Consider the following 16256-nt stretch of genomic DNA (forward strand, 5'->3'; position numbering starts at 1 on the left):
GCAGACCATGAACACAATCCACAAGGTGTGGTCTCATGGCTCTGCCAAGATCTCAGCTTTCTGCTTTCCCCATGGAGAGTTAGAAACCAAATATGCACTGGTATGATTGGTGAAGCAATGATGTCCTAAACTGTATTCACATTAATTTCTGGTTTCACAGAACTTACAACAGGTTAAGCCGCCAAATGATAACTTTCTCCAGATGCTAGGACGTATATGAATTCTTTATTACCTAGCAAATAAATACTGTAGCATAAAAATAATCAGTATTTTCTCTAAACAGATCATATTTCCGAATTAATTTCTGAAAACATTCTTAGCAGGACAGTTTATGGAGAGTTGGGGCCTTCCGGTGTCCCTTGACCTTTGACTCCTGTGCAGCAGAGCAAATTGCCCTCCCCATTCCTCATTTACCTTCCATAGGACTGAGTCATTGAAGAATATTTTTAAACAACATCTTGTGTTCCCAGAATTTGTTACATTTGTAAATTTAATTTCATGTAAAAAATTTTTAAAGAATATTTTTTTAAAAGAAAAATGCTCCACGCAAATGGTACAGTCAAGTCCAAACACTATATAATTTATATCTTTACCATTTGACTTCTGAGTCTTCTTTCTCAATATTTCAGTTCCTGAGATTTCATGTGATATACCTGATACTAATTACTCAAGTGTCATGCAGATGGCAGAGGGATAAAATGTTTTCCTAGAGGGCTCTTTAAAAATCGTAGCTTCAGAGGCAGGGTTGCTCTTGTTTCATACTGACAGGGATAGCAGATTTAATAGATTCCCTGGAGCTTTTAATCACATTATAACTCTTTCTGTGATGGTCAGTTTTGGGTCCACATTATGTGACCTGACTTTCAACTTGTTTGAACTGCTGTCATGCTGCTCAGGAATTGAGGGCTACTGGATAGTTCCGTTGTTTTCCAATTGGGAAGACAACAATCCCGCATGAAAACTTCTGACAAGGTCCAGAATTGTGCTCTTTAAAGCCAAACTGAGTCAGACTGATAACCTGGAAACATCTTTACCTGCTTAAAGTAATGGGGCTGGAATGCCTTATCATAACGTAAATCTGTGTGGCTTTGCTCTACAGTAACAGTGTATCTTTCTGTCTCCATCATTCATTCCCTGAGGTTGAAACTGTTATCACGGTGTTCCCTTCTCATTAGCTTGTGTTGCTTGTCGGCACTCCTGCGGAAAGCACAACATCTCCTAAATGCTCTCCCCAGACCCAGTGTGTGGTATTTAAATTAAGGAAGCTCAGACAAGTCTGAAAGGAACTGAAGTATTGCATCCAGCCCTGTCGATCCACTGATTAAAATTCTTGCCAAGACTTACATTATGCACAGCTTCCTTATTTTGGCTGTAAATTTCACTGCAAATTTTTCCAGTATAAGAAAGTTTGTACTTTTTATTTCATAAGCCCACATAATAAACACAGCTTTCTTCAAAGCCGTCTGAGGTGTTGGATGCGTTTGCTATGTTAAATATAGGGCTCCTTTGTGGGGGAAGGCACACGTGGCTCACTTTAACTTCTCCCACAAGCATTTTAGATGGGGCAAAATGGTTCCGCTGGGGAAAAGGAAAGTAGCCATTTCGATGAGCTGCAGGATTATCCCAGCCATGGCTTTATCCTCTCTGAAGTTTCTTTTCTGTGAACTTGAAGAATGAACAGAACCTGCTTTATCAGCACGGAGAGACCTATTTACTCCTCCCACGCGGCCTCCACCGCTTGAGCTACCCGTTTTTTGATTTTTAATGGGTGAGTATATGAAGTAAAAGTTCTCACCAAACAGACCCTTCTCTAGCAGAAAAAAGATTGTGACATTTTCTTCACATTCAGCTGCCATTCTGGGGAGACACCCCCAGTGTGTCCATCAAGGAACAAATAGATTTAGAAGGAGTTTATCTAGAAGAGGCCGTAAAACAAGGGCTTTGGACCTGGTGACTGGGCCTGGACTTGAAAAAGGGGAAGGAAACTGAAAGTTTTGCTCCATTGACTTCTGGAAATGTATTTCCCCTTGTAGTAGTCTTGCAGGAGGAGGGCATCTTTGAGGATCTGCAGATGGGGGGCCTCAATTGACATTCAGATAACCTAGGCCTAGGACGTGGGGACTGAATGTCCATTGCAGGTCTGATAGCACCAGGGCCCTCCTGTAGATTCCATGGGAAAATTCCTACTTTCATTTCCAAAAGAAATAGTTCTGAAATTCTTTCTTTTTTCCTAAGTAGAAATATTCCCTGGCAAAATCTGATCTCCATTTATTTAGAAATACTTTAGATGCATGCATGGAAATGCAACTTTAGTTATAGAAATCACATATGACAAAAGCACTATTCATTCTGCTCTCTTATCAGTTTAAGTTAAATACTGTTTTTTAATGCTAAGATTTAATTTGCTATATGGTGCTCTTTTTGCTCTTTGAGAATTTTTTTAAAAATTATTTATTTATTTATTTATTTATTTATTTTTGGCTCTGTTGGGTCTTCGTTTCTGTGCGAGGGCTTTCTCTATTTGCGGCAAGTGGGGGCCACTCTTCATCGCGGTGCGTGGGCCTCTCACTATCGCGGCCTCTCTTGTTGCGGAGCACAGGCTCCAGACGCGCAGGTTCAGTAGTTGTGGCTCACGGGCCTAGTTGCTCCGCAGCATGTGAGATCTTCCCAGACCAGGGCTCGAACCCATGTCCCCTGCATTAGCAGGCAGACTCTCAACCACTGCGCCACCAGGGAAGCCCTGAGAATTTTTTACTAACATATTTCTATGAGAGTTTAGAATTTTTAAGGCAAGGTCTTTATCCCTGTAGGCGCATACATTGAATTTTTTTTACTGAAAAGAAATTAGGAAATTTTATCAAATTTATGAACTACTATAAGCTGCACTGGGTAGTTTTTTCCAATTTAAAAAACTGTCAAGTTATGAAATACAGGGAAAAAAAATAGCCTTTTGGTAAAAGTTAGTCAACTCTTTTTTTTTAAATCAGAAAAAAAAAAAAAAAATGCCAGAAAGAAAGTATAATTTTATTGCATGGCAGAATTATCAAAATGTTTTTTGGCCCTAAGTTTTTTCTTCCCATAAGATTGTTCCTCAGAGTTCCTTCTGCAAATAATAATGGGAGAAGAGAAAGTCAATGTTTGGATTGGGGCAGTAAATGCCATCTTCATGTGTGCACTTTGGAGAAAAGGGCTGCCTTCTGGGACCTACAGATATCCTGAGTCATTAGTCCTTTTAAAACTATGGAAAGTAAAGTGAGTGGCTGTTTTACCCAAACAAAGATTCTCTCTTGTGTGTGTCAGGATTTTATGTTTCCACAAATACATATATGCAGACAGGCTTTTATCATTTTCCTCTAGACATCCAGGTGAAAGTTCACAGAGATTTCTTTTTCTCTCATGCAGATTTTTAATCCTTTTTCACCTCACCTAAATCCATTAGCATTTCCTGGAGCAGATGGGAGTATGAGCCACAAAATGACATATTTACTTTTTTGTAGGAAGAAAATGAGAAGAAGAGATTCTATAACACGATTGAAGTTTAAAAGCTAAATTCCTTTGGGAAAGATTACCTTTCTCCATGGCTCTCATTTTCTGATAAAACAAATGAAGTTGTCTCCAAGACACCTGTTAATATTGACCTACCTCATCATCCCTACTTCTGAACTTATGTCCCCAGCTACTGGGAATTTTCTGATAGAAGAGGAAGTATTTAAGTTGACTCATTTCTTATTTCTTGGAAAGAGAGAGGTCTCCCTCCCCCGTGTTTCTGCTTGACCTGCTCTCTGTTAAGAAGACTTCTACAGAAACAAGGGCACAATCTATGCCTTTAACCCAGGCAAAGCCACTCTCTAGAAGCAGGTCTATTACAGCTGCTCAGAGAATACAGTTATTATTTCTTCTTTACTTAAGGTCAAAATTTCCATTAATGCTTAGACTCCATTAACATCAGATTTGAAGATTATTTTGAGGAATTATTCTTTCAAGGGATATAGTGTTAGGACCTGCCTTTTCACATTTCCTTGAGAAGAGTCTCTGCTTGGGTGGAGGAATGAGGATGCCCTTGAATAAAAACTGAGTTGCATATTTTTTCTTCTCAAGCAAACTTACCAAATTAAAAAAAAAAAGTGTTACTGAGCTGTTGAGGCACCAGCTAATACGTTCTCTGCCTGAAAATCCCTGTCGTCTCTGATGGCAAATTTATGCTTATTCAGAGTGTCTCTGTGGACTTCCAGAGAAATATGATCCTCATTCTCTTCTCTGGGGCCTTTAGTAGCATTTACCTTGAGTAAATCCAGCCTTATTGCTGATGGAAATATCCCTCCCTGGTGAGAACTGATGAAATATAAGCTCTCCTAAGGTCAAATGGCTGCCAGACTGGCACATTCTAGATTCTTCTCACTGCCCTTCCTTCTTTAGTCTGGTCAATACTGCCCTGGCCCCTCCAGTGAAATGTCAGGAGTTTTACCAACTCTTGTTCCCTTTCCAGTGTTTTGTCAGCTCAGAATTTCCTAGTAATTAATACTTCTCTAATGGTCAAAGAGAAGGTCCTCATCCAGAATTTCAAGGAACATCCTTCAGCTAAATTAAAATATATGCCTACCACATTTAAAAATGGAATTGGGCTTCAAGTTACAGAAACCCCATTCCCCACCCCAGATACTAGCTTACACGAGACATATGCATTAGCAGAAACTGAGAAGTAGTTCAGGACTAACGGGACACCTCCACAGATGCCATCAGAGATTCAGGGACCTACCAGCTCTTCTTTCTACCATACCAGAATGTAGCCTTTGTTCTCATGCTCACTATGATGGCTACTGAAGTCTGACCCAGTTTCAGTCTCATGCAGGAAGGTGGACGAGTGGGAAAGCCAGATGATCACCCTCATCATCATCACCATCATCGTGATAATAGTATAAAAAGATCTATGAGAGTAAGCCGTCTGTAATGAGCTTTCCTAGAAGCCCACACAATGGCTTCTCCTTCCATCTAAATTGGTTACACATATCTTTTTCATCTTTGAAAGAGCTGATGGCAAATTATAGATTTTAGTTGGTCATATAGCCACCCCAGTCAATAGAGGGATTCTGTTAGTAGGGAAAATGAAAACTGATAGTGTGTAGGCAACCAGTAATCCATGTCAAAATGACATTTTCTTGATCAAGAAATTTTTTAAAGAGATAGCATGGATACGTGGAAGGAATACTGAGTTAGGTCGTAAAATAATTTCTTTACCATGAAATTAGCATCAACTAAATATATCTTTATCATAATCTGAGTAAGATTTTAATCAATTGGACTTTTTACTCTCAAAACTAATGATGATGACACAGAGCTCATTAATTCATATTTTTTCAAAAAAAAAAATTGGGAGGTCTATTGTAACTATTTCTGAGAAATATTCTCTTATCCTCACTTGGGAATTCAGGTTCTACAGGAGAAACAAAAATCACTGTTTCTTGGGTATCTGCACAATTAGTTAGGTCCTAGATGCTAGGAGATTAGAGGTATCTCCTGATTTTTAAAGATCAGTCACTAAACTTTTGGATTAGAGATGAAGACAGTTAGATGTGTGACCTTAGGTAAAAATTGCTCCAGGTTCCTGGGCTGAGAAATGTGTAAATGTTTATTCTATTACCTTCACCATTTTCTCCTGGGATCACAGTCCATGTCTCAGTGTCAAATTGACTGGAAAGATAAGGAGGTTCATAACAGAAGTTAATTTTTAAGTCAGCCCAAGGCTGTCTCAAATCACTGAATTCCTCGTATCTGTGAAGCTTCAAGATGTGGATCTTCTTGTTGTTGTGTTGTATTTTCTCACAGATATTTCTTCTCCTCCCTAAAGGGAACACTGATGCTATTCAGTACCTGACACATAAATCTTTCATGCAGGCTACAGGTGACCTCTAATGGAATCAGCTTTTCACCTGATTACTTCAACTATATTGTTTTTCTTTCCCAAGAGTTGAGGGCAGCTATTTAACCTTATTCCTTTGGGTCTTCCCTTGAGAGTAGATTGTTGTTTTATATTTTTCCTGATGATAATGGCTAAGTATATCAGTTAGCTCTTTCTGTGTAACAAACCACCCCCAAAGTTTAGTGGCTTAAAATAACAACTATTCATATAACTCATAATTCTATTGGGTTCACCGTAAGCTGGGCAGTTCTTCTCATCTTAGCAGGGCTCACTCATGGGCTTGTAGTCACTTGCCAGGAAAGTTAGTGCTGGCTAGTCTAGGGTGGCCTCAGTTTGTTTCTGTTCCAGGTGGCTTCTTATTTTTCACCAGGCTGGCCTGGGAGCTGAGCAGGTTCCAAGTGAGCAGAAACGTGAAAGGCTTCTTGAGACTTAGGACTAGAACTGGCACAGATTCACTTCTGTCTTATTCTACTGGCCAAAGCAAGATGTAAGGTCAACCTAGATTCAAGGTCAACCTAGATTCCATCTCTTGATGGGAGAAGCTGTAGAGTCACACTGCCAAGGGCATGAATACAAAGGTGGGACTAGTTGCTCTGATTCTCTGTGCATCAATTGCTGTGGTAGAAAGATCTACCACACTAAGATTTTTTAAGCACTTATGCAGGCTAAGCTAAGCACTGTACAAATGTCACCTCATTCAATTCTCATAAGACCCCTACAAGGTAGGTGCTAATATTATACCCATTATATAGATGCAGGAACATCTAAGTGATAGCAACTGGCAGTTTGGTTCCGGAGCACTCTTAATCCCCACCTCTGTTGACTCCAAGTTTTTTAAATTGTCCACCTCTTTCAATACAAATTTATTGAGTGTGCACCTATATGTATATGTGTGTTTACTTATAAATTATATACAAATACTATTGTCTATCTATATGTTAAATATTAATAAATTTGAACTCCATTCTTATCTGTTTAGATAAAATTTATGACTATCAATAAATGTTTGAATATATTCTTCCATTCCCTGTATGGACATCTTGTGACCTTACTTTGGAGGCCATGCACCTAGGACCTCTTCATGCCCAAGGCATTTCATGATCATCATATCTATCTTTGAGTGAAGCAGTGTTTAATCAAAATCCTACTTGGTACTGGATTTCAGTTCTAGTTCCTGTTAATATTGTTGGCTCTAAGTGCAAACTGTTATGCAGTGAACACTCAGATTACTCACCGTAGACCAAACTACTCACCACTCTTGGGAACTTTGTTAAGAAAGCAAGATAGTATGGAGGAATGATTCTCAATGTTCTCAGCTGGCTGTGTGCATCTATATTACCTGTGGAAAATATTAAATGGAGATTCTAGGTCTCACTGCTAGAGAGACTGATTCCATGGATTTGGGGTCGGGTCTAGGAATCTATATTTTTCTCAGACTCCCCAGGTGATACTGACCACACTTTGAGAGCCATAAAACTTGAATTCATATCTGCCACAGGGAGATGATTCTGGGTGCCTATTTTTGCACTTATTGAATTATTTCAGCTATAAAATTGGAAAAGTAAAATTCCAGCCCACCTTGAAAAATTGTTTTAATTAAATTTGTGGTGGTTTTGTCAAAGGTCTTTAAAAATGTAACACATTAGCATGTGAAATATCCCCAAAAGTTTTGCTGATCTATAAAAAGACGTATTCTCCGTACTAAAATATTCTACATATTTTCAACTACATTTTATTTTGGTCGGTGAAAACCTAGCTCTGAGCATTTCTGTTCTAGTCACTTGGTTCCCAAGGGAAGGGACTATGGTTTATACTTCTTTGCATGAATGGCAGTAGGAGAGAGTAGGGATTAAAAACTCAGACTTTTAAATTTAGGCAAACATGGGCTCCGACTCCAGCTGCGACATAATCTTCCACTAATTCTTTAACTTCTACTTCTTTATGTGTTAAATAGTCATTCTAGTAGATCCTACGTGTACAAATTTTTATGATGATTAAATGTAATAGCATAACCAACATCTATTGCCTACTTCCTATGTGCCAGGCCTTATTCAAAGTACCTGTCATGGAATAACTAATTTCCTTACAAAACCCCTGTGATTTTGAATGAGGGTCCCCAGTTTACAGATGAGAAAATCAGAACATAGGGAGCTAGAATGGTGGCACTAGGACTCAAGCCTCTGCCTCCAGAATCATCTTCTTTCCACTTTGCAATACCACCTCTCATAAGGTGAAAGGCTTGTAAGTCACTTTGCACCCTGGAAGGCACTTGGTAAATCCTCAAAAGATGTGACGTATTATTATCATTATTGGATCCCCTCACAGCTTCTTGAAGAATGCTGTGTACAAGGTAGTTTAATAAATTTATGTTGATTTGATTTAGAAAGAACTCTGTTGTATCCTCTTGAGCTTCTAAGGGATATATTCAATGAGAGAGCCTCTTATTTTCAGGCTAATATGATTTGTGTGGCAGCTTTTAGATTAAGTTACTGTCTTTTATTTACAGAAGAAGATTAAATGAATATGTGCAGATCTAAGAACTTCAGAATCCCCCTTGCTAAACACCGTTTAGAAAATTGTCTTTGTAAGACAAGGGAGAGACCTCATAGGGCCAATTTCTAAAATAACTGGATTTCACTAAATTGTGCTTTTAGTATTTTTTAAAACATGTTTTTAGAACTCTTTCCTGGTTCTTTTTTTTTGCTAGCTGTTACATTCACTAGTCCACCGTATCTGATGGATTCCTATTCAGTGCTTTATGGCTTTCTTTTTCCTCCCCTATTGTCAGCATCAGTGCGTTCATTTGTGTGTAAAATGGGGAGCTTTACCTGAGGAATGCCAGAGAGGTGGCTTGGAATCCATGGGTAAAATAAATCCTAGGTCAGAAAAATTAATGTGGTTTCCTATCCCATCTCTTTTGTCTTTATTTTAGCTATTTAAATAGTGGGATAAGACTATCCTATAAAACATTCCCAAAGTCTAAACAACAAGGTAAAATTGACAAAAGTAAAAAATAATTTCCGCCAAGCACAGCTGAAATCCATCTTTCTACCCCACCCTCAGACGGTCTAATTCTCTAGGCTATAGTGTAAGAAAACTTAGCTAAGATGGCCTAATTAGTAGGGTTAGGTCTTCTGAATTTAGCCTTTGTTAGGTTACTGGAGGAAATATGCTGGGAATTAAAGGCCCTTGCCATAGTTAACCATCTGCCTGCAAGCGTTCTGGCCTGGCTGTCAGGATGGTAAATGACAGGTGTGTCGGTACAGCAGAAAGCCTGGTCTTTGGAAGAAGCTGCAGCCAGACTCCTCGTAGCCCTGACGAAGAGCAGCCCTGGGGGTGACCTCAGTGTTCACTCCACTCCTAGCTGACCATACCACGGGCAGTTTTGAGGCAGCCCTCAGCCTTTATCTTCTACTAGTCTGGTTTTGATCACAAAGTAGGAGGAACAACTATTTGAGTTAACAGGACAGTCTGGCTTTGGTTCACCCAGACCTGAGAGTCTAGCATGATAGTGGGCATACAGAAGGAAATGAACATGGCCCAGATAACATGTTCGTTCTAGTACTAAAATCTGAATATTTTGCATAAAAGTTTTAAAAACTAACAGTAATCAGCCTGAATGAAAATTACCATTGTAGTATTTACAACAGATGTAAATGTATTAGTCAAGGCAAACTGCTGTCACAAACATTCCAAAATCTCAGTGGCTTTGCATAATAAAAGTTTATCTAATACTGATTCACCATCCAGTATGGGAAGTGGGGATGGGGTGGAACTCTGCTCCACAGAATCATTTAGGGATTCAAGCACTTGCCATGTGGTTGCTGGACCGTCTCCTGGGGCATTGGAGTCTTGCCCGGGAGCCTCGGCATGCAGCCTGCAGACAAGGCAGATCAGGCGGAGGGTGTGTGCAGGGATTTTAGGGATTGGAGTAGAAGTAGTTACATCACTTTTAGTCATACTCCTTTAAACTGAACCCAATCTCATGACCACACATAACTAGAAGGGAGGCTAGAAAGTGCTGTCTAGCTATATGCCCAGGAAAAAAAATAATAAATGGGCTTTGGTGACCTATGTATTTATGGACTGCAGTTTTCTTTTTGCCTGTAGGATACAAATTTGGTAGGCCAAGAGGCAAAGATAGTCTTATCTCTCTGGAAAATTGTGTTCAACTTTCAGACTTTTGATCTTGGATTTTTTTTTTTTTAATTGTAATTAGGTTTAGACATTTTGGGTTGGAGTGAATGCATTGTGATTGTGTCAGCATGAATGTTGACTGTTGGTCCTCCATCTCCTCTCACCCTGGGGTGGGGGAGATGGAAAAAGTGCTACTGTGTTGAATCTCACATCGGCCACTATTGAGCTTGCTGCCTTTTCAGCCTGACCCTAGGTGAAACTAAAGGAGCACTTTTTCCAGCAGGCTGCACCAGACCTGAGAGAAGTGGATGAATTTTCAGATTCTGTGAATTGTTAACACTTCTAATATAGAAGCTCATCATTAGATTTGTGACTATAACCTTGTGGCTGTGTAATTACTTTACTTTTTAATTTCTGATTCTTTGGCTTTAAAGTAGCTTAACCACTTCTTCAGTATTATTAAAAAAATAAAATAAAAAGCTAGACTGCTTTTCCTCTCAGATTTAATTGCATTTAATTCAATTGTATTAAACACATACAAAATGTCAGTTACTGAGATAGCTGGGGATCTACAAGAGAATAAGCTACCTCCTGTGCCCTCAAGGAGCTGACAGACCAAGCGAGGAGACACACGTTCTGCTATTTATGTAATAGCTATAAAACAATTTATAAGTATGGAATTAGTGTATAAACCAGAATATTGTGAGAACATAAAGAGACACTACTGTGTCCTGTAAAGGTTGTGAATAGTTTTTTAGAGGAGAAAACATTTGAACTAGAAGTTGAAAAATGAGAAAGACCTTGCTCGGCAGAAAAGGAAAGGGGAGGCGTAGCTAGATATCCTTGGTACAGAGTACTTTGCAAAGAAATCATGGTGTGTTTAGGGGATCGTGAGGATTTAGATGTGGCCAGATCAGATGTGTGAGGAGAAAGAATGGAGTGATATGAGGTGGGGAGGGCAAATTGGAACCACATTTGTGAAGGGTCTAAAAGACCATAATTTGGAATTAAGGGTTTTGTAATGTGAATATGGGGAATGGCAAATATTACTTTAGTAGGGAAGTAATAAAATCAGATTTTCATTTTAGGAAAATAAGTCTAGCAAAATAATTGATAATAGATTACAGAATTTTAAACTCTCATATTGAGTTTGTGCATATATAGTCTTTTTTTTTTTTTGTCTTTCAAAGACATAACAATACTTTTAACACCAGAATTGATACAATTGATATTACCACTGCCGTTTTCTCTCATACATTTTTTTCCAAAGGGCCACAAATATAACTGTGAAATCATATGAGATCATGTTTTAACCAATCAAAAATGTGTACACTTCCAGCTTCTGATAATGACAGCTTATATCAGACTAGCCATCCCACCAACAGTATGTACAGATTCTTGGCAAAATACAAAAGCAATAACAAAAAGTATTTACTGTCACTAGAGAGCAACTAAAAGCAGGCAAGCCTCTGAAAGAAGGAAACCATACTGGGTGAAATCTACATTTAAATAGCTTTGACCCGGAGGGCTCTTTCTACCCTACCTGGCACGTGGCTGATGGAGCTCAAACCAAAAGCAATAGGTTTATTGGCTCTAGGAATCATAGAACTGAATCAGATTTGTCAGAATGACTAGGAATTGAGATAAGGACTCCAGAACAGGGACAGTCACAGAGGGGGAACCCCCAAATCTATAAATGAATACCTCTTTAATCCTTGGCTAAGCCTTGAGCTGTGCTTGTGCAGGGAAAGACTCCATGGAGACGAGGAAGAAAACAAAAGCTGGAAGGCTGAACATACTGGGCAGAGCATTCATCATCTTCTCACTGTAGGGATATAGAGTTTAGAATTTTACTCCCACAGATTAGAGGGAGTTGTCAAACAACTTGGGATTTCCACTGAAACCCCCGAAGGTCCATGCTTTAGGAGTAAAGACCACATCCAAGGACTAAGGGAAAAACTGAAATAGACCAGCCTTAACAAAGCCTAAAACTAAGCCTCCTTATTACCTGGCAGTCATTTAACTACCTGCTGGGATAAATTTCAGTACCGTTTGGAGAAAGAAAATAAAATCTAAAGCCTCCCCAACATATTCACAATGTTCATATGCCATCAACAATTATTAGACAGGCAAAGGGACGAGAAAATGTGACCCAGAGTCATATGAAAATCAGTCAATATAAACAGATTCATAGCTAACCTAGATATTGAAATTAGCAGATGGGGGACTTTAAAATTACTATGTGAAATCTGTTAATGCGTTTACATGAAGAGATGGATATAATGGGTTAAGAGATAGGAAATTCCAGGAGTGATATGAAAACTGTAAGAAGAAGAACCGAATGAAAATCACAAGAACTGAAAAAATAAAATATCTGAAATTAAAAAAAATTCTATGGAACTAATAGTACATTTAACATAACTCAGTAATAAAAAAGACAATAAAAATTAGCAAAAGACATGGACAGACACTTCCAAAAAGAATGTATATAAATGGCCAATAATCACTTGGCAAGATACTTAACACCATTAATCACCAGGGAAATGCAAATTGAAATCACGAGATACCTCTTTACGTCTATTAGGATTGCGAAAATTAAATAGGCTGACAACACCAAAAGACTGCCAAAATTTGAACTCTCATATGTTGCTGGGGGTATATGTAAATTGGTATAATCACTTGGGAAAACTGTATGTTAGTTCTTTAAAAAGGAAAACATATACCAACCCAGCAATTTTACTCATAGGTGTTTGTCCAATAGAAATGAAAACATATGGCCACAAAAGGATTTGTATAAATGTTAAGATTTATTCATAATAGCTAACAATATAAATACTCCAATATCCATTCACAGATGAATGGATAAAGAAATCATGGTATATTCAACAATGGAATATTACTCAGGAATGAAAAGGAATGAAATACTATATTAATACATGCAACAACACAGATGAATCTCAAAAAATATGCTGAGCAAAAGAAGCTAGCCCCATCCTCCATCTCTTATATGAAGTTTTAGATTATATAATAGGCAAAACTTAGCTAAGGTGGCTGAAGTCGGAACATGGGCTCCCTCTGGGTGGTGAGAGGGGAAGTTGGATAGAAAGGGTACAGAAGAACTTTTTCAGTTGATGGAGACACTTTGTATCTTTATTGGCATCATTGCTACGTGAGTATATACATTTGTTAAAACTCATCAAAACTGCACTTAAAATCTGTGCATTTGATTGCATGTACATTTTAACTCATAGACAGAATTGATGGGAATTAAAAAGTAATGTAATATAGTGGTTCAACATGCCACATGCAAGAATTGAGGTGAGGCTGCCTGGATTCAAGTCCCAAAGGCAGTGAGCTATAGCAGTTAAGAGTAGGGATGCTCCATTAGACAGGCGCGGGGTTTTGAAATCACATTGCCAATATTTTGTGAATGTAGGCAAATTACTAACCTCTTCTAAGCTCCTATAAAATGGAGATTATAAAATTAGTGTGTACCTTATACGGTTGTCCTCAGTATAGTGCCTGGCACATGGATGCATTCAGTACATTTAAGCTGTAGTCATTATTATTAAATAACTCTTCAGCTAGACTTTCATTGCCCTAATGCAGTCGTGAATGCTGGTATAACCATGAAGATTTTGAGAATTAGATATTTACAAACTGCCTTAGGCTGCAATCTAAATAATGCAGACAATATTTAACAGCATATGATTAAGTATGCTATCAAATCCTATTTTAGTCATCCATTTCAAACTAATGATCTCTTTGCCAAGAAAAAAATATTCACTTTAAAATACTCTTCTTGAGGCTCTTGTAAAAACATTTAAACATAGAGAAATTAGGACCTAATTTTTTTTTTCTTAACAGTTTCACCTTCTGTTTCCCATCCTATAATCACTTTTTATGTTTTGGTGCCTATCTTTCCAGTACACATACATGTATATGTGTGTAAGTGTGTATGTGTATAACTGTAAACAAAATTGTGACTCTACATAAAAAATATATATAATATATATACATATATATTATATATATTTTAAACCTGGCATTTCACTTAGAAATCTTTTCATATTTAGTACTGACTCTATTTACATATAAATTTGGCCTATTCTTTTTAACAACTACATAATAGTTCACAAAGTAAAATTGCTATGTGAAAGAGTGAACAAAATTTATCAACCATTTTTGTAAAAGAAAAATTATATGTGTGAGTGTGTGTGTGTATAACCAGTGAAAGAGTGAACATCAGAATGTTGAAGAATTCTCTAGGTGGGAGGGCAAATGGTAGTTTTCATATTCTTCTTGCTTCTCTATATTTTTTCATTTTTATATAAGAAAAATAGTTACTTTAAAATTTACACAAAACTTTCATCTAAGGAGTTTAAGATAATATCTACCCTCAGTGGGGCACATGACATTGTATTCAACACTTTGCTGGTGCTTCTCAGGCATTATACTATTCAGATTCCACGCATAACCCTATTAGTACAGCCATTATTGACACTAATTTCTAAGGCAACTGGGGCTTGAGCAGCAGATGGCTGGTAAAGGTAGAGTCTGGATTTCAACCTAGGTTTTCGGAAATACTGTAGTCTAGAGTAGTCTGGAATGAATTCATTTTGTTGTGAGGGTCTTTGAGGCCCAGGTTTATTCTCAAATTTTACAGGTATGCAAATGGTGATGTAGTAAAGCCCAGATGAGCTTGTGTCCCTAGGAAACCTGTTCAGCCAAAAGTGATGTTTCCACGCCAGTTGGTGGTAGCAGAGGCCATTAGACAGGTTACATGTCCCTCAGTGACAACTTCCCACTCATTATCCAGCTTTCTCACAAAATTAATAATAATAATAATAATAAAACAGCGATCAATTACATGGTGTTGTAGACTGTGGAGAGAGGGGGAGGTCTTCAGACTGCTAATATCTTGGTCTGTTTTCACAGCCCAGATTACTATTACTCTCTCCTTCTGTCTTCTAACCCTTTGTTTCAGAGTCTTGCCTTTCTTCTCTGTCCAAGGGCTCATTCAGTAACTACTAATTATGTGCACGTGGTCTTGTAGCCCTCCAGCTGTGTGCTCGCCCCCAATCTAGTCAAATAAAGTTTTAATTTCCAGCGGCATCAGGTGTGCATTTTCAAAAGGTGATTCTCACCGTGAAGGGCAGACTTGAGGTGGGGGCAGGGATGAGAGCCAGAGGGCTGATGAGACCCTGGGCTGGGGAGAGGCAGAGCATGCTCGGTTAGCAGAGCTGGAGCAGGAGCGGTGGAGGTTCTGTTTTCATCCATGACAAGTGAGTGAGGGGTGGTCTTCCGGGTGTTTTTCAAGACCTAAGCTAACCTCACCCCTCATCTAGCCCCAGGTCAGATACCCTGCAGACACCTACTGCATTTGTGTCGTGCCGCTGAGGGCGGAGGAACTTAGAGGTCTGGTTCTTACTTTGACAGCTTCACTCTCAGTTTTGCAGTGACTGCAGATGTTCTAGAGTGCCTTTCTCACTTGCTTCTCGACGTTTCTTTCTTCTATAACCTGTGGTGTGTCAGAGGCAACCCTTACCACCTCGGACATAGAATTGTTAGCATTTCTTCCCAATTCTGTGTTGATAGCTTGAAATAGACATGGTGGAAATATTTACCCAATTGAAGTTGGAAAAGGCTACAAATCAGGGCTCCCCCACCTCTGTTGGGGAACCTCTGTTGTTTAACATTTAGCTGCACACTGTTTCTGTAACCCTTCTCCTGCTCACCACACAAACCAAAGGGAGAGAGAGAGAAAGAGAGAAGAAAACCATGTTTAAGGGGTTGAATACCATGGATTTTCTTCCATGGGACTATGGTGATTTCTAAGAGGAAAAACTTGAGTTCCTTTTCTTTCCCTATCCCAAGTTTTGCATTTGTTTCCAAAAAGCCAAATATGGGCTAACTTTTTTCTTTCTCCTCCAGTGGATGGCTGTATTCACAGAGCAGCTGGCCCCTGTTTGCTCGCTGAATGTCGCAACCTGAACGGCTGTGAAACTGGACATGCAAAAATCACGTGTGGCTATGACCTGCCTGCAAAATGTGAGTACAGCTCTTTTGAACACTTTCAAAATCAGATGAGCACTCTTACCTTGTTTTAGTCCTCAAGCAGGTAACTGGAAGAGGAAGTGGTAGCGGTGGTATTTAATTAAATGTGCTTTTATTAAGATTTTGTACATGGTAATGAAATGTG

General features: G+C 38.7%; 1 protein-coding gene across 1 annotated transcript in view; it reads left to right on the forward strand.

Annotated features, from left to right (window-relative positions):
• The window catches only part of MACROD2 (mono-ADP ribosylhydrolase 2), a 1985747-nt gene that overhangs the window by 635888 nt on the left and 1333603 nt on the right, over positions 1-16256 (forward strand). The window contains exon 5 of the mRNA XM_036827001.1: positions 15989-16105. Coding sequence (XP_036682896.1) covers positions 15989-16105 — 117 coding nt within the window. The remainder of the gene's footprint in view (positions 1-15988; positions 16106-16256) is intronic.

The sequence above is a fragment of the Balaenoptera musculus genome, chromosome 15 (genome assembly GCF_009873245.2).
Source record: "Balaenoptera musculus isolate JJ_BM4_2016_0621 chromosome 15, mBalMus1.pri.v3, whole genome shotgun sequence".
Classification (NCBI taxonomy): Eukaryota; Metazoa; Chordata; class Mammalia; order Artiodactyla; family Balaenopteridae; genus Balaenoptera; species Balaenoptera musculus.